Source organism: Pogoniulus pusillus, chromosome 1, assembly GCF_015220805.1.
Source record: "Pogoniulus pusillus isolate bPogPus1 chromosome 1, bPogPus1.pri, whole genome shotgun sequence".
Taxonomy (NCBI): Eukaryota; Metazoa; Chordata; class Aves; order Piciformes; family Lybiidae; genus Pogoniulus; species Pogoniulus pusillus.
In genome coordinates this window covers 28,311,499-28,329,865 of record NC_087264.1, presented here as the reverse complement: position 1 = coordinate 28,329,865, position 18,367 = coordinate 28,311,499, and the positions used below count along the sequence as shown (strand labels likewise).

General features: G+C 44.4%; 1 protein-coding gene across 2 annotated transcripts in view; it reads right to left on the bottom strand.

Moving 5' to 3' along the window:
- The window catches only part of MAPKBP1 (mitogen-activated protein kinase binding protein 1), a 102,743-nt gene that overhangs the window by 37,015 nt on the left and 47,361 nt on the right, over positions 1-18,367 (bottom strand). Inside the window, exons 3-10 of one of the 2 annotated variants that reach the window (XM_064146200.1) lie at positions 11,639-11,701; positions 11,006-11,063; positions 7,855-8,025; positions 4,982-5,119; positions 3,940-4,122; positions 3,304-3,321; positions 2,605-2,765; positions 224-413 (exon numbers count right to left, since the gene is read on the bottom strand). In XM_064146200.1, the coding sequence (XP_064002270.1) occupies positions 224-413; positions 2,605-2,765; positions 3,304-3,321; positions 3,940-4,122; positions 4,982-5,119; positions 7,855-8,025; positions 11,006-11,063; positions 11,639-11,701 (982 nt within the window). The remainder of the gene's footprint in view (positions 1-223; positions 414-2,604; positions 2,766-3,303; positions 3,322-3,939; positions 4,123-4,981; positions 5,120-7,854; positions 8,026-11,005; positions 11,064-11,638; positions 11,702-18,367) is intronic. The other variant, XM_064146206.1, reaches the window with a different exon arrangement.

The following is an 18,367-nucleotide window of genomic DNA, read 5'->3' as shown; positions in this document are numbered from 1 at the left end:
TTTTTTTCCAGTAACACTGTTTTAACACATTTGCTCAGCCACACAGCCAAAGAACTGGCCCCAGCTCCAACTGGAGCCCCATAGCAATCACACTAACCACAGGAGGAAATTTAGATCAATTCTTTCTCCCTGCAGTAAGTGTTGCATCCAACTTTGGCAGCTGTTTAGATAGCTTCCTCAGCTGCAACTCGCAATCCAGCACTCATGTCTACAGACAACATACCTCAATGTTCCATACACAGGAAGAGTGGTACAGAGCAGAGTACACCTTGCCCACTTTCTTTGGGTCCTTGACATCCCACACATACAGGCTGTGGTCATTGTATACACAGGAAAGCCACTGGTTGGTGGGGTCAAAGGTCAAGGCAATCGTGTCTGGGTACTTCGCATCAGCCACACCAGAGAAAAGGCGACTGCACAAAGAGATAACAACAGCCTGGTCAACTTAGGCTCTACAAAGGTCAGAGCCAGGAGGTGAAGCATGAAAGCTTAGATTCTCCTCAGAGCACTGGTGAGGTGTAAGTAGAAATAGTAGCTGGCTGGGGAGGTCTGTCTCTTGAACAACCAGAGTCCCAAAAGAAGCCTGAAAGTCCCATGGTAAGGGCAATTTTTCTTGCAATGCAACTCAGAGTCCCATTGCAGACAGGCAACTGAGTTTCCCTGAAGAAAGACCAAACAGGACACTTGATCCTCACCAGATATCATCACCATTTACTCCTGCATAGCCAGGTGGTGAATGCCAAGTCTAATAACCTCAAAACAAATGGATGGGGAGGGGGATTATCTGTTGGTGAGTACTATAATTTGTTCACTGCAGGATCTGCTCTTGTATGGGACCAAGCCGAAGAGCAAGTACTGCACTCAAAGACAGGAGCACACTAGTATAAAGGAACAATTCATTTCAGCAGATGCTTGTCTGACGTGCTTCTTTCACCCTCACCCTACCCAGGCCAGCTTGGTGCTGCTTACAGCAGCTCACCAGATGCACAAACATAGATGGGCACAGTTCCTTCTAGATAGGTGAGCTTGCTGATGAAGATTCTGCAGAACAACAAAACACCTCTCCCCAGCTTAGGCCAAGATTACACTGCATCTCTTCTGTCAAGTCCTGCTGCTATGCACATAGAGAAGGAGCTGCTCTCCTTATCTGAGGAGAATGCAGCTATCCCACAACACTCTAATAACATCAAATAAGGTAGTTATAGCCCAAGTGTCAGAGGGCTGACAGCAGGTAATTTTAAAGGACTCATGGAGATGCAGGGATGAGGACCACATCAGACAATTGGAGTCCTGCTTCTGCAAGTATAAAGCTTTGAGGATTAGAAGAGGACAGCCCAAATCCTATCAAAAAATCAAGTCATTGATAGAGTTGTAAGCAGTTCATGGCAGGCAACTTGCATCCCACAGAGCAGCGCTGGCATGCATGGGAATACAAGGAGTCCTGTGTTTCAAGCTTCTTTGGAACTAATATTAAAAAACTTAAAACTGTTGTTAAGATTGTAATCAGCATAAAAATGCATGTTTAATAATCACATTAATATTTCTGCTCAACTGATGCCCAAGAGCAGCACAGAGTATTTTTAAAGGGTCCATATACGTAATTTCTTGATCTTAGCACTAACAGAAACTGGTAACACTTGAAATTAAGGAGTTCCTTTTCCAGCTTCCTAAATGGAATATCATTATCTCCCACTGATCCTCTGCACTGTCCAATGCATTAACTCCTCCCTCAAGTTCTTACAAAATGTTTAAAGAAAAATCTGTTGAGACACCAGGATAAAAAAATATAAAGGAAAAAAACAAAAACCAAAAGTGTATTTATCTGTAGACTTGAGAACTCTAGCTGTCCTCTAGAATGATGGCTGGTGGAATAATACACCTTTGGATTTATTTCCTCACTAGTGACAGAAGTGGAAGAGGCCAACAGAAGAAGACTGGGAAAGGCTCCAACCAGGCTTGGCAAACAGCAAGACAAGATGGGTTTTCTTTAGCACAAGTCTCCACAAGCTGGCAGACAGAACTGCACAGAAATCACATTACCCACCTCAAAAGGTGAGCAATAGAGAAACATGGTAGAAGATAGAGGAGCAAGGTAGGAAAACAATAAACTAGGATGCACAAATTGAGGAAGAAGAAAACCTACAGACAACAGTAGATTTGGATCTATAAAAGACTGCAAGGGAGCCTTTGAGGAAATGCCCCATGACAGCCTGGGTGACTTAGCAATGCCATTACATTGCTACAGAGGAGAGTCTTCAGCCCTCACTAGAGGTTAGCAAAAGATGTTCCATGGTTCTGGAACAACTGAGGTGCACCACAGCATTCTGTGCCCTCTGCCTGCTTGCTCACAGCAACCAATATCAAAAGGTCACAAGGCCCAAGCAACCCCAGGGAGATAAGGACCAAGATACGCTGTGTAGTCCAGCAACCAGCTTTGGGCTGTAGCCCACCCATGCAAGGGAGGACTGCAACAACTCAGAGAGACCTACAACAGGCTGCCAGTTTTAATCCATAAAAAGGCCACACACCAGATGGTAAAGGTGTGGGGAGCAGTTCTAACTCCCACAAGCCTCCCTTGCTTCCCTTCTGCCCTCTCCACAGTACCTGGCCTCAGTCACACTGGCGATGTCTGTCCCCAGGAAGTGCGGCTTTGGCAGTGTGGTGACAAAGTGAAGGTTCAGAGGGTTAAAAATCCGCACGGTGCCATCAGCGCAGCCACAGAAGATGTAGTCATGATTCACAGAGATGCAGTTGGCCACAGTGGTCTGAGGAGGACAGAGCACACAAGAAGGCAAATAAGCAATGTGCTCTCTTCAAAGGTCACCAGACACACAACAGGAAGAACAGCAAATTGACAGACAAAGGAGCCATGGTCAGAAGAGCCAAAGTGAAATGAAGTCAAGCCCTGGGAGTAAGGATAACCTAAAAATCAATTTGTCCTTTCTGGGGAGCTCCCTAGAGAAGGTGTATTGCAGATTGCAAGTGGTTAAGGAAAAGGCCCGTTCCTCTGCCATCTATTGTGGTGGAGGTCAGCAGAGCTACCTACACATTTGATGTATCTGTCTTACTCTGAATGTTGCTTTTTGTTCCTCTGCAATATTTAGCATCGCTGGCAGACAAACAGCAGCACCTCACCCAGTGCTAGCACACCAACACACTACCTATCACAAAGGGATGAGAAAAGAAAAAGAACCCAGATTTTCTTCCCCTCCCATTGGGATCTGTACAAACGACAGAAGATGGTACAAAATGGAGTGTGGTGATAAGGGCATGAGTTTAATGCACAACTTTTTTCCAACTTACTGTGAAGCTGTCTGTATTCTGAGCAAGAGGGAAAGGCAAATTTTAGAGAGGAAAGGAAAGGAAAAGAAAAGAAAAGAAGAGAAGAGGCATTTCACTTAAGTGAAAGTGTGGACATTTTTATTCCCCTTGACTTTAATACATTGGATCCTTTCAGGTGAGCTTCTTGCATGAAAATAGGCACAATCAAATTCTTAACTATGGAATAACGTGGTGGTTTAGAATAGCCAAACCAGCTAGTATCTTGGTAACCTGCATTTGAGGTGCACAAGCCAAGTAAAACATTGGCAGATAGAGAGAAATCAGAATCCTCCTAAAACTCCTACTTTTCCAGGTCAAGCCATGAGGGACAACACAGGGGTGGCCAAAGTTACATAAGGACACCACTTTGCCAGAAAAGCAGTAACTGTAACACTGAGGTTGAGAATGAAAGAGCCTCGATGATTAATAAACCCCCTTTGCCAAGAAGCAACACTATTTTTGCCTGGCCTTCCAGAGTAAATCACAAAGTGGCAGAGACCCAACGACTCTCACTGCTGGTGGTCCAGCATCTTGCGCTCCCAGTGCCCTTATTAGTTGTTATTCCTGCTCTGTTTCAACAGGCACCAATACTGCAGGATAGGAGGATGTAAAACTCACCCTCAACTCCACCCACTTGTCTAGCAGCCTTTTTTCATTGAATTCACAGAGCAGGCCTGAAGATGTGATACAGAAGGTGCTGTCAGCTTTTTTGCCCCTTCCACAAGCCACGTCTGCAAAGAAGTTGTTCCTCAGTTCTCCAAGCAATCCTGAGCGACCTAGCAAGGGGACTGTGGCATTGACCTAACGATAAAATACAGTTTGTTAGAAACAAAGCAAGGCACTCCAGACCAACAGACAAATTTTTTTAGAACAATAAGCCTCGAGTACTGAACTACCACAAAGAAAGAGAGCTGCAAACAGCCTGCAAGGAGAGGCAGTGACATGTCTGGCTTGCTGCAGACCCCTTGGGTGCAGAGCATAACGGGACCATCAGTAGCACATTAGTAACACAGAGCACTATTAGTGCCACCAAAGCTACACACTCAAACATATGACCCAGAGACAGCAGGTCAAGTCACTGCAATATCCCTTCCACGGTCAATTCATGACTTATGGCAGATGCCAAAGCAGGATCCAGTCATGCTGGACTCAATGACTTTAGAGGTCTTTTCCATCTGAAAGAAGCCTACGATTCTGTGAGGCAGGAACTAGCAAACAATTACCATATATGGATTCTGTCCTTTAGAGAAGAATGGCTAAAAGTTTAAACAATTTAGTTGACACTTCAAAATAACACTGACAATGTTTGAGATGCTCATACCAACATCAAACAGCTCTCTCCACCTCTGTGTGCCAAAATGTTAAATGATTACAGCTCTTCTGCTTTTTTTCTGTCCTTCAGGATAACTGACTACTAAAAAACAAGCATGAAGCTATGCAACTCCAGGAGCCATGCCTCTACCTCACTATGGGTAAAACAAGTTTTGGTGCTACCAGTCCACAGGGAGACTGAGACTTGGAAACTGAGGGTAGAGGACTACCCTTGAATCCCAGCAAAATCAGATAGTTTCCAATTCTCACAGCTCACTAGGGCAAAATCCACTCTGCCATAAGAGGGAAATGCCTATTCCCAGCTTACCCTTGATGCACCTTCTCTCACCTTGGAGGTTTTGCTGTCATCCAGGTACCAGAACTTGATGTGTCGGTTTCCAGCAGTGACAAAATAACTGCAGTCCTCTGAGAATGACACAGCTGTTACTTTGCTTGAGACTTTGTTGGCTGCGACTACAATGTTTTTCTGGAAACATAATTGTTTAGATAGCTTAATTTCTTTGCCCAGTAAACTCATTCTTCAATTTTCAGTTCCAGGCACATATCCAGTACAAGCACTGAAGCAGCAAAAAGATGAGGCCCAAGCTATTTCATCCTTCACCTCCTCAGCATGAGTTAGGAGCACTGATTTGGCAGATACACAGTTCACATTTACATTCATTTCTACTTCCACATTTACTGGGATCAAGAACAAACCAGCAGGAACTAGATGCCTAAGCCATGATTAACATGTTGGTTTCACAATCCCTAGAAGCTTGGACCAAACTCATTTCCCATTCTGAACAGTAAAAACTTATGTAGGCCATCACAAGAGGCAGTTCTCCCAGCTCTCAGGCAGCAAGGAGGGCAAGCTGCTGAAAGTGGGCAACAGATACACCCTGCAGGGAAAGCAGTACTTAATTCCTCCATAAATTCTCTCTCCTCTTTAAAAATACATTTTTATCAAAAGACCCAAACCATGCAAAAAACTCTCATGCCTGTGCTGGAAGGGACAAAGCAAAATCTGCTACATTTCAGATGTGCACCTTAAAACACCAAAGAGTTTGGGAAATGAGAAAGACCATGGAAGGGACAGAAAACAGAAAGACACTGCTCAAGCAGAATGGTCCAATGGCAAAAGTCAATGATTCAGCACATTGCTGACAACAGTGAACCACTTTATTCTCTGCATGTTTCCTTCACCCTTCCTTTCAAGGACTTGGTAGCTTCCTGCCTTACCAACATAATGGCCTCAGCATACAAGCCACATGAGTACAGGGACCCCATGGGACTGTGTGCTGACAGAGCAGAAGAATCCAGCTCCTGCACTGTCACCATGGAGGACCTCTCAACACAGACTGAGGGAGAAGCAAGCAGGACAGCCATTCACATAACTTCTTTTAAGACAGCTCACAGAGAAAGGCTTAGGAGCCTTGCAGACCTCAAAATCTGGATGATTGCTATGGCCTTCTTTAAGGAAGCAAGGAGACCTCACAGGCAACAGGAGGTCTTCTTTTCCATCACAGTCAAATGACTAAGTCTCCCAGCCAGAACACTGGAGAAATCAAAGCAGTAGCAGAGTGAATATAAGAATGGTTGTGGTTAAAAATGCAGGAAAGTCCTTCAGATCAGTTTTCACATCTTGGTCTCTTCTTTGACTTTGGTCAGGTGAAGTCTTCCTAGTTTTGGCAACCAGTCTGGAAAACAAAGGCTAGCTGGACCTCCTGACAGCCACAGGCTGGAGTGTATGCTTGAAGTGTTTTCCTCAGTGCAGAAGGGTGAGATGGTCCTTACCTCACAAGCTATCATGCACATAATTATAAATAGAATCTCAGTGAACAGAAAAATGTGCATAAGCAAGGGAAAACAAAGCAACTTGTACTCATATATGCTATGCATTATGACCATCTCCAAGTCACTGCTTTCCTTTGTGTAACTAGAAAGAACCAAAAGGCTGACCACTCTATTTCCAGCACCTACGTTTTATCGCTAGAGAGTTCAGCTATGCAAAAAGTCAAACCAGCTCATGCAGGAGAAGAACTCACAGTGAGATCTTAAAATTACAGCACAGAAAATGTGATTAAAAGAGAAACATACTAAATGAGCACAGACTTAAAAGCTGCAAGAGAAGAGAAGGCTCCAGGGAGACCTTATAGCTACCTTCCAAGTCCTTAAAGGAGGTCAACAGGAAAGATGAGGAGGGACTCCTTACCAGAAAGCACAGAGATAGCATGAAGGGTACCAGTTACAAAGTGAATGAAGGTGGATTTAGATTAGATATTAAGAAGAAATTATTTATTGTGAGGGTGGCAAGACACTGCTGCACAGAGTAGATGTGTATGCCCCCTTCACAGAAGTGTTCAAAGCCAGGCTTTGAGCAACCTGTTCTAATGGAAAGTGTCCCTGCCCATGGCATGGGGGTTGCAATTAAATCATCGTTAGGGCCTCTTGAAACCCAAACCATTCTGTGATTTTATGATCATGTGACACTTAACAGAAGCCCTGAAGGTTTCTTTTAAGTCACATCTCTTTTGGAGAGGGTTACACAATCTGAAACAGTAGCGAGGTCTGAATAACAGCTTAGCGCTTGTTAAGATAAAAGCCTCCAGGCCTATTGTCAATAAATGTATATTCTCATGCAAGCAAACAGCACAGACTTGAATGTTTTTTAGAGTATAAGACAGCAACTTTGTTTCCAGAGTGCTGTCCCTGCCCATGGCAAATAGTGACCTCCTACAGCTTTCACCTGCTGGGATTTTCTTACATTCCCTTTCTCAAGTCATGAAGGATGGGATCAGACTATCACAAACTCTGAGACACAACAAAAGCAAAACAAGCTAAGAGTGTCCACTACACCACAAAAGAAAGCCTTGGTTGATGAGATTTTCCTTCCTCAACCTCATATTATTTTAAGAAGCCTCTTAAAAAGCACAATGCTTTGACAAGGTTTCAGAGACCAGGCTTTTCTAGCTGCACAGCAAGCCATCATGTGCCTTCAGCTATAAAGAATATCCCTTCACTGAAATGACTTAGACCATCCCTTCGGGGTGCTCTCTCCTGTGCAAACTTGTTTGTGTCTAACAATGTCAAAAACCAAGTAACAACAACAGAATCTTTTAAAAACAGAAAGCAAGATGAACCTGCAATAGTTCACGGTCAGGCTCTCAACCCTTTTTCATTTAGCAATACCATGTGGTCCATCCAACCTCCTGGAGAACTTACCTTCCATGACCACACATTGACGATCATGTCATGCTGGTACCCCACTGAAACAATGTACTTGGAGCTGGGGGAGAAGGCCACACAGGCCACACCATACTTGTGCTCCTGCAGCTCAGCCACCTGGGCTCGCTCGGCCACATCCCATACACGAACTGCTGGCATGTGCCCACTCTGGAGGGGACAAGAGCAGACAGAATAGGAAATGTAACTCCCAAGGTCAGTTCTGACACATTCATACATGCAAATGTTGGGGGTGCTTGGAGAAAGGTGTCTAGATGGCACACTCACAATAAGCTTGAAGGTTCCTTCAATTATTTAAATTCCAGGTTGAGAATGGCAGCCCAAGGAGCATGCACATTTCAACAGGTATCTGATAACATCTGTATCATCTCCCTGCTTTGATCCTTTTCTTATGCTACTCACAAACCAGCCAGAGACTAGAACACTGCTTTTGATGCTTTCTGATCTTTGCAATGGGAGCTCAGAGCCAGCTTACGATAAAGGATTATAACAGATCATACCTCTGGACTCAGTGAACCAAAAGGCCATCGCACTCTCTGCTCCTAATGCAACGTGGGCATCCAAGATCTCAAGCCAGTTATGCCATGCAAGGGCATGACAAGACTTGTGATAACTACCCCATCATTTGAGGGAGGCCTTTGGAAGCCTAGCAGCAGCATTCTGTCACAAAAGTAACACCCAAATGCATGCTGCCTGAAAGAGTACGGGCAGGGTAGTGTCAGAGGAAAAGATACTGAGGGAACAGAGTCTCCAGTTCTACTCTTGTTCTCTAGGGAAACAGAAGGTCACAGACTTCAGAAATGCCAGCTCAGCACCTTTTGCCAGACAATTCTATCCTTTTGTTTAATTGTTTGTTATTAAACCCAAATAAAACAAGGCACAAAAGATGAGCTGAAATGCTGGCCCAGAATGTGCTTGATGGGCAAATCCTACTCAAAAGCCTGCTCAAGATTTCTCATTGAAGTCTGTCAAAACAGTAGCTTGCAAGATAACATATCCATGGCAACCTGGCAAAATGGTAGCTTTTCTGATCAGTTTTAAGTCACTTGATTGTGTGGGAGAGGCAAGTCTGATGACAAGGAGAAGTCAAAGCTTTCAAAAATTAGGAATCGTGGTGCATGTTTTGTCTGTTTAAAAGCTTTGCCAAGCAACTGCTTGTGGCCTAGAAAAATGCTGTGGTCAGATTTTGCTGCAGATGGAACAGTTCTTCCTCCTGGAAGAGGAAGAGGCAAGGCAGAGCTCAGGTCTCAAGATGGCTGGCAATGAGCTGAATCAGCAGCTCTCCAAAGTAAGTGTGTACATACCTACGTAGCTGTATTTCTGAGCATCTTAGCATGCATCTCAAGACCTCAGCAAATTCAGATGATACTTTATCATTTAAACTCTGTGCAATCACTGTGGATGAGGAATCCATAGCTCCATGCACAGAAAGAAAAATAAAAGTAAAGTATGCATTTTCTTCTGGATTTGAAACACAGAAAGGACATTTAATGATGGTGGCCAAGGACTAACCTCCATGCTCTCCTTCCTGAAAAGCCAACCGTGCAGAAAACTGAAGTGTTACCAGGCAGAGCTAGCATGAGGCTGCTAAAAGTGAGCTTGGAAAGCCGTTCCCTATGGGACAGAGGGTGAACTAAGCCCAGGCTGCTAACACCGGTAGGGGACACTGCTACACTAAGTAATAAATGTCAAGCACGTGGGAGGATACCAAAGAGAGGAATGGTTTTACAACAGGGCAAGAGCAGACATGTTTAGCAACAAGGAAAAAAAAAAAAGGAACTTTCAAGTATAACTGGAAATGGTTTTGTTGTTCGTGTTTTTTTTTAATTAAACTTGTCATTTGCCCCAGTGGAGTTTTAAACTGAAGAGTTTGAGCTGTTAGGAAGAAAAACACACCCTTTGTTGGTTTTTTACCATTCTTCTACCCCACGTGAAAAGAATATAGCACCAGAGATGTATATAAATAAATAAATAAGGAAAAAGAAAGCATCACTCACCAGAAATGAACACCAGGGACATATATATATATAGATATAGATATTTGTAAAAGGAGGTTTTATTACATGAAGAATTCTAGAGTGTAAAGGAGGCATTAAAACAAACTGCAGCCATAAAACCTCATGCTTTCATTAGAATGATTTACTAACAATGATTTCAGATGCTCTGATGGAAAATTTGTGCTCATTTTTATTTCTACATCAGGGTAGACTCCATCCCCAAACATCTTTGTTTCTATCCTTGGGCCTGATCCGTGCAGGGTTCAGGCCCGGCTTGGGAACCACCCAGTGAACACAACAGCTGCCATCATGATGGCTGCACTAGGGACCTCTGGAGTGAACAGCCTCCACCCTGACAGCTCAAACATGGGCCTTTGACATACTTCTCTATGGCTGAAGCTCAGAAGGGGACCAGTTTCACACATGCTCACACCCTTATGTCTTACAGGGGCACAGAGGCAAGTGATAAGTGCCCATAAATCACACAGAAGAGTAAACTGAGCCCAACCATATGGGGGACAGTCTGCATTTGTGTGGATTTCCAGCACCAAGCAATTCCAGCCTCATGACACAGCCTGTGTCTTGAACTTCTAAGGCAGAACAGACAGGCAATGTACTCATTCTTATTCTCTCTCTTGGGCATGTTTGGAAAGAGAAAGCTATTGTCACCCCCAGCCAGACACACAATGCCAAACCACAGGCACCAGTATCTTCTGTCACTATTCCTAAAGCTCCACTCCACATGCACTTTTCACTTTTTCCACAACACTGCTACTGGCTTCAGTTACTTCCTGAAATCCTAAACAGACAATGCTGAACTCAGACTATGATTAAGGACCATCCCAAGTACTCTTCATTAATGCTAGAGTATAGCTGTGCTGTGTACTCTTACACTTATTGTCACTTGATTTTCCACTTCTTTTAACTCTACCTTTCTTTTGCCCATAGATGCCACCCCAGAAGATCCATCTGCCAAGAGGAGCCCTCAGAACCACCTATAACCCAGTAGGTCCACCCAGAGATGCAATGCTGAAACAGATTTGTCTGTCAAGGCAGCTCACTGGCTTGTTTCTTCTAACACCCTCTGCTCTGCTTCCAAAGGCAATGGAGAAGGTGTGCCCTCTCACACTTACCTCTCCTGTAACCAAATATTTTCCATCTGGAGAGAAAGCAAGTGCTGTAATTGTTTTCCTACAAGAGACAGAAAATGACACTGAGAAACGTTTCCAACATGTGATTTCATTTCAATACGTCATGACTGGGGAGTAGGTTGAGACAAACTGGAAGGAGGCTAAAATTACACATAAGAGGCTGACAGAATGGTTTTGCTTTACCAGAGATCTACCACTCACCGTGGGGACTCCCTGCTGCTTGAGTCTCAAGCAGCATGCCTACAAGCACTAGGAAAGCTCCAAAAGTTCACTCTTGTGCCTTTATTCAGATGAAAGACCTGGTCTCAATAAAGAGGTTAGGGGTTTAGGTGAAGGAAAAAAAAAAATCAGACATCATGAAGTAAGATTTCCTCCATGTCAAGCCTATTAGCAGCTCCTCATGAGGCCACGATGTTCAAGCAGTGATACCTCATCAGCAATAGCACCTCACTAGATGCAGCTGGAGTCAAACCAGCAGGGAGCCTCTCTCCAAGGCAGCTCTCACTGAGGCGATTTAGTCTGGAGCAATGGCAGCTCTTGCACTTCACTGAAGACATAAAAACACTGAATTCACCTCCCACAGAAAAAGCAAGCCCAATGTAAAACTTCACTCACCTGGAACTGTTTAAAATATGGTGTTGCTTATTTTTTCTAGGGTTGAACAGCACAACAACACACCTAGATGGAGGAAACAGAATAAAACAAGGGCTGATTTTCACCATATGTATGCTTGCTGGCAGAGTAGCAGCAAAACCACCCCCAAAAAGCTGTTTCATCCCTTAATCTTACAGACTGAGCTGGGGTTAACCAGAAATCACAAAGAAAAAGAGCAGTCCAGAGGGGAATCAGAAGTCTCTTCCATGTTGAGGAGTAGCATGTGGTAGTACTACAAATAATTACCTTTCTAGCATCCAGGAGCAATGAGACTCTAATTGTCCAAGCTGGACAGAAAAGTTAACCACAAAGGTTTGTGCAACAGCCCCAGTGGATTATGTGCCCTGCCACGACAGCGACCCTGTGTACTGAGCATCAAACCAGCATGTCTACAGAGTAAGGTAGTCAGGAAGATAGAAAGAGGGGATCCTTCAAAAAAGGTCTGGGGGTATGGAAGAAAGAGAGGCAGAGGGGCCAAATTTCTAAGCCTGGCCCTAACATTAGGCAGGACAGAAACTACTGAATAAAGCACAAGTGGCTGGCCAGTTGAGAACTGAGATATATGGTGCCAAAAACTCTTGACCCAAGGGATGTACATGAATAAATCACTTGTTCAGGGAACTTGCAGAAATGTGTCAGCAAGATGAACTGCAAAAGCAAGCAGTAGTAAACTCCTGCTTTACTACTGCACTATAATCACCTCCACTGAGAGCAAAGCAAGGAGAGGGAAGGAAAAGAGACTCCACTTCCCTACTAATCCTTCCCACTGCACATTGCCTTTGTGCCTCAGTCCACCACGAACAGCCTGGGGCAGTCTCGGGTAGTGGAGCCCTCCTCACCCTACACAAACACCTTGCACAACTCTTAAATCCTCACTTAACAGCATTTGTCTCACAGCAGAGAGCAGCAGGGACCAGCAACAGAAAGCACATGACCCTCACTGCCTCCTTCCAGAAGTGTAACGGCCGAGCAAGAGGAGGTAGAATAGCAGTTGCTCTGCTGACCTTGTGCTCTATCTCTCACCTCACCTCTGAAATAGAAATTGTGGTTTTCATCTGTCCCTCTGCTCCTACACGCTGCCGGGGCTTGGAGAGTGCCAGCTCCTCCTTCGCTGTTGTGACAGAGGAGCACTGTGGGAGCCTCCTGCTCCCCTGCCAGCAGGCTTTGCTACGCTGGGGACTTCACTCACGTCACCATTGCTCTGAGGCTTGCCTGCAACGTGTGCCAGGCTACAGACGTCAGTCAAGGGGAGAAACGTGCAGGACAGAGAAGTAGAAAAGTTGGCCTGAAGCAGCCGAACAGAAAGGCAAGAGCTGAGGCACCACAGAAGCCCACTGCACATCCACCTCCAGAGCTCACCAACACTTCCAGGCAGGCTAGGCACACCCTGGCACTGTGCTGCTCAGGACAGGTGCTGTGTCTTCCGGGCCCCTCTCCACGTCCCCAGCAGCAGCTGGCAGTGTTAGCAGGGTTACAGGCACAGCTCAGGGTTGACAGGGACCTGTGATGCCTCTGGTATCTCCTTGCCTAGGCCAGACAGCTGACACGTCCCTTGGTCTGACCAGGCCACCCTGCTAGAAGCAGTAAATTTTGAAGTGGAAAAGAGAGCAGAAGGGGGGGAGGACTGACACACCAAGACCTTGAGCTCAGCTTGGCTGGGGACGTAATGCACCATTAGCATTGCTAGCTCAAAGAGGACACCATCAGATGGTACCAGAGCTTTAACCTCCCCAAGCACCAACCATTCACAAGATGTCTCTCTCTCTTTAGACTACTCCCCTCCACCCACACTATTTCACCTATTCTTCTCTCGTGCCCTACTCTGAATGCCAAGGCAATAAAAGCACCAAACTTTTTTGATAGTTAAGGCAGAGAGCTGTGGTTGGAGAGGTAAACTTGTGGAAGAGGAAAGTAAGACGTTTGTTCTGACTGGGATTGATCCTGCTGCACTTTCTACTCTGGGGAACCAATCCAGAGAGTTTCAAGTCAAAGCTATGCTATATATTTCTGAAGGATTAGGGTAAAGAAGCAGGTGGTTTGTGATCCATTAACAAGTCAGGGGAGGTTAAGCCTTGCAAATCAGGAGATATGAAATAGGAAGTTAGCAGATGTGAAAATCTATCTAATCCCAAGCCTCTGGCTAATCAGAAAAGCAAAGGGAAAACTCCATTATGTGGAACTGGGCAGGGTTAATGGACCAAAATCCTGCTGAGTTACAACAGGGATGAATTGTGCTCAGGACAAGCTTCAAAAAAACAGGAAGGATAAAGGAAAGACATCAAATCCTGGCAAAGACCTTCCTATGCAGCTCTTAAATTTACGTTTCTGTTTTATTGTGAGGAACTCTGCAGAAAAACAGGAGTGCAGAGCAGCAAACAACAATCTGGAAAAGCACAGGAAAAATGCAAAATACAAGCCATGGTCTTCAAACCAGGCAAGCAAACAAACCACTTCCTGCAATAGTACAGTGAACTACTAAGGTTCAGGGCTTTGCCATTAATTCACACAAGAGAGCCTTTGGCCACTTACAGTCACGAGTTTAGCTTAGTTGCTTTCTGGTGACACACAAGGCAAACTAACAAACCACTCCAAGAGCCACACAGCTTCTAGTGCCAGAGCAGCTGTCACAAACATGGAGATTTTAATGCTGCCTTGCTCAGTTCACTGAGTTTGATCCATGTGCAGAGAATAAATCACAGTACCTCCTGCTTACTGCTCAGCAAGCAATCATTTATGCTACAAAAAGGCAATTTTTAACTCATAGACTCAGTCAAACAACACTGTACAGTGCCATGCTGAGTTGTAAGCTAGTAACTAACTTAACTTGCTAATTGGTTATGAACTTCTATACCCATGAAGTCATTTAATCAGTCTTCTAAACTTGGTTTCTTAAATTAGCTGCTACCCAACAAAAGCTACCCCACTGCTACGCTGTCCCATGCTGATTTGCATCCCTCTCCTGTCTGCCATACACTGGGGCAATGAAGCCTCCAGCCAACTCCAAGGACACCTTACTCAGCAAGAAGGTAAGCCACCCACCAGTTTTACAGCAGGACACAGACAGTGGTCTGGAAGTCAGAAGTATCCAACTTTGAAAACTAGTTCCCTCTCAAATGCTTGGGAAGGTTTCTAGTCCACTCCATGCCAGAGAGCAGAAATTAATGATTTCTAGCACTCTGATTGCTTCTGAGTGTTCAGGGAGGCCTCAAATGCCTGCTCAGACACTCACAGCTCAGCTGTGGAACCAAAGCTGCTCCTCCATAGAGCCAGCAAGTTGTTTCCCAGCAGAACGTGCAGCAGCTCTCCAAACAAGGTAGCTCACAGCCCATTAACAATCTGGATGTGCTCCATTTTATCAAATTAAGTTGGTCTAGCAAAATAAAGGGAATGGAGACATTGAATGTTCAAATTGCTGACCTACCTGCCCTGCTCCACACTACATCTAAGTCTAGTAAAGCTACCAAGCCCTTAGGAGACTCAAAAGTATCTACTCCTATTTCTGTTGGCTTTAATCTTACAGCAGTTAAAATAATAAAAATAATTACTATGGAAAATTAATTACATACAAGAGCATACACCCATCTATCCATCCTCCACTTCTGTCTGCTCCTCTGGAAGACTGCATTCAGTATTTTACAGCCAGAGGGATGGAAAGGTTGCAAGGGAAGACAGCAATGATCTTTTTGTTCCTAGCTTCCAACTCTGGATGTAAACTAAGCAAAGTACTTCAAACCTATGCTTCTACAGTGGCCACATCACCTCTTCCACCCATTCCAATCCTTTCCTAAATTGAAGCTTTCAAAGAAATTCAAGATCTCAAGACACTTCTGTCTGAAGAGATCTTTTTAAATGCTAGTACCAACATGAGAACTAAGACTAGCACTAAAAGCACTTCACACAGGACTTACAGAGAGAAACACTGACCCTGGCCCACACTTGCTGTTTAGAAGGTCAATGTAGTTGGCACCCTTGTTTCATTACAAACTCTACCTTCTCTGCAGCTGCAGGCAGGGCTTGATGACCACAGCACCTTTATAATCCACAACCATATTCTGATTTCCAAGATATTTATAGAAACTATTGACTCCTGTATAGATTTCTGCTGTAGAAACCATCTATCAGCGAGCTGAGATCAAGTGTCCTGTTTGTTTGCAGGCTGGTTTCTGCAGAGGCTGTTGGCAATGGCACACATATTTAAAGGTGTTATTTCTAGGCCTATGATGCCACTCCACAACCTTTACGTACACCTTCATGATGGAAGAAGGTTTTAAAAACAGCTTGGCTGTGGAACCTCTCTCAGTTCTCATTCTTGTAGGGCCTCAAACAAATGGAAGGGTGGAATCAGCTCTCACAGCATTGCCAAAGATTTTTGCAGACCTCTCTTCATCAGGGAGCCCATCTGGGACAGCCAATAAGGAAGTGGTGAAAGGTTCCTTACAGAGCCTTCCAAGCTTCCATGAACGCACAGCCCTCTCTTATGTGAGCACAACTGTGTACCACATATGCAGACTGAAAAAACAGTGTAATTTTCAAAGGAGTGGGAGAAGTGAGTCCCAGAGCTGTTTCCATTGTCTTCAGCAAATGACAAAAGAAAAACAAAATTTAAAAAACCCAAACAAATATACATATATATATATATACACACATATATATATATATAAGATGCAATTTCCAAAGCTAAATATAAGAGCAGGAATGAAGAGGAATTGAGCATCAGTATCACATTGACCTGAAGTATCTGATTCACTAAGCAGCAGCAGATCACTCCATAAACACACACACAGAGCCCACCTTTACTTCTGCCTTTTCTTCTCCTGCTTTCATTAAAATCCTAATTCCTGGCCATTTTGTTCTTCTCATTGTTCTCATTTCCACTTACATCCCTCTAGTTTCAGCTGCTTTCCCCTAGCCACCTCCTTCCTCACCCTTCCTCAACAAGCTAACAAAAAGCTGATTTCTGCAAAAGTCAGTTTTCCTCTTTCCTTCCTCTGCAGAGGGAAGGCAGAGCTCAGGGGCCAAGTCCTTCTCAGGTCACCCTCCTCTCCTAAATGCATGCACCCTGTGCCATAAAGAGGATGTTGTATGGAGGAAAGAAATGTTCATTAAGACATCAACACAAACGTTTGCTTTCTTTTTCCCCCATCAATATTCCCTTTCATGATACTGCAAGAATAAACTAAAAGAGGCAGCAGTCCCATCTCTTAAAATCATTCCATTTCTCAATTTCTGGCTCATACTCTGCTCTCTCCCCACCACCCAAAGCTGTTCAAATGAGAGCACAATAGCTTCCTACGCACAAAATGTATGAAAAGGGAAAAAAGGACATTGATAAGAACAAAATCTTTTTTGCACTGCAGTGGTTGCCAAGGAAAGCTTGATCAGAGTGAAGCAGTGTCTACGAAAGCTGGTGTTAATTTTCTCTGCGGCAACTCTTCCTGCCAAAAAGCTTCTTTAATTCACAGCCAGTTCTGGGAGTGGGTTAACAGCAACGAGAGAGGATGTGCACACTGACTGTGTAACTGAATAGGTATTTTCATGCAAGCTTTATTAATTAAATGCATGCTGAAAAGAAAGATGTGTCTGATGAGGGCTTAAGATTTGGGTGTCACTGCCTGAGTAGAAAAGCCTTTGGAGCTTCCTGTACCACACCACATCCAAGAAGACTGGAAAGGTGAGAGTGTGAGATACACAGCTAAATTCACTCTTCAGAAATAGGATAACAAAAAGATGTGAATGATGAGTAAGAAACTCACTGTGTAAAATAATCAATGTATTTAATGTATTGCTAGGCTAATAGAGAAGAATTTCTGATTGCCAACCAGGGATATGTTCTGTTTAAAAGGTTTTGTGGCACCCCAAACCTGCAGGAGCGGGAGCTCAAATGCACCACAGAATAGGCTGCTCCAAAAAACAAAGCCACACCAGGCCAAACTGAACTCCAAACTCCAGAAGCCCAAGACTAGGGAAGAACTGGGCAGATTTTAGAGACTCTTACCTATACTATTCTCCTAGCCTAGAACTTTGACATTCAGAGACATCCTAAGCCAGTGGGCACCCACACACAAGAAAAGGGAGAGCAGCCCGGTCAGTAGAGTCTCTAAGAAGGCAGTGTAGAACTGACAAGACAGATTTGTAGAGATAACCCCCAAAGGGACAACAGCACCCTCTGCTCCCCCCACCATTTCAGCCTATTGAATCCACATTTCACTGACTGATAAAGTAGACATGTCCAGTAGGAGGGAACACAAGATGAAGGAGCCAAATAGTCTCTCTCTCTCTGCCCAGTGTCATTTGCTTTGCATAACCACAGCACAGTGCTCCAATTACCCTCCTCAGCTGAAGCAGGTAACACCAGCAATAGCTCTCTTCCCACCCAGCCTTAAGTGGATTGAGACAAAAGAGCAAACCATGCAAGAGAATAAATACTACATCCCCAAACATGGGAACCCCAAAATGCCTACCTCTCCACACCCAAAAACCTCACCAGTGCCTATGTTATCTGAGGACTCCAGAAAAACAGGCAACTGCTCTCCCCATGACCTGGCAAGGATGATGCCATCTTCATGATCTGCTGCTGCCAGCTGCTTTGTGCCTGCCTACATACAGGTTCTGCTACACATGAGGGTACAGGGCCCAAGAAGTTCCTCTGCAGCTCCTGCTCTTCAACACAAGCTGCCACCAGCTCTCAAC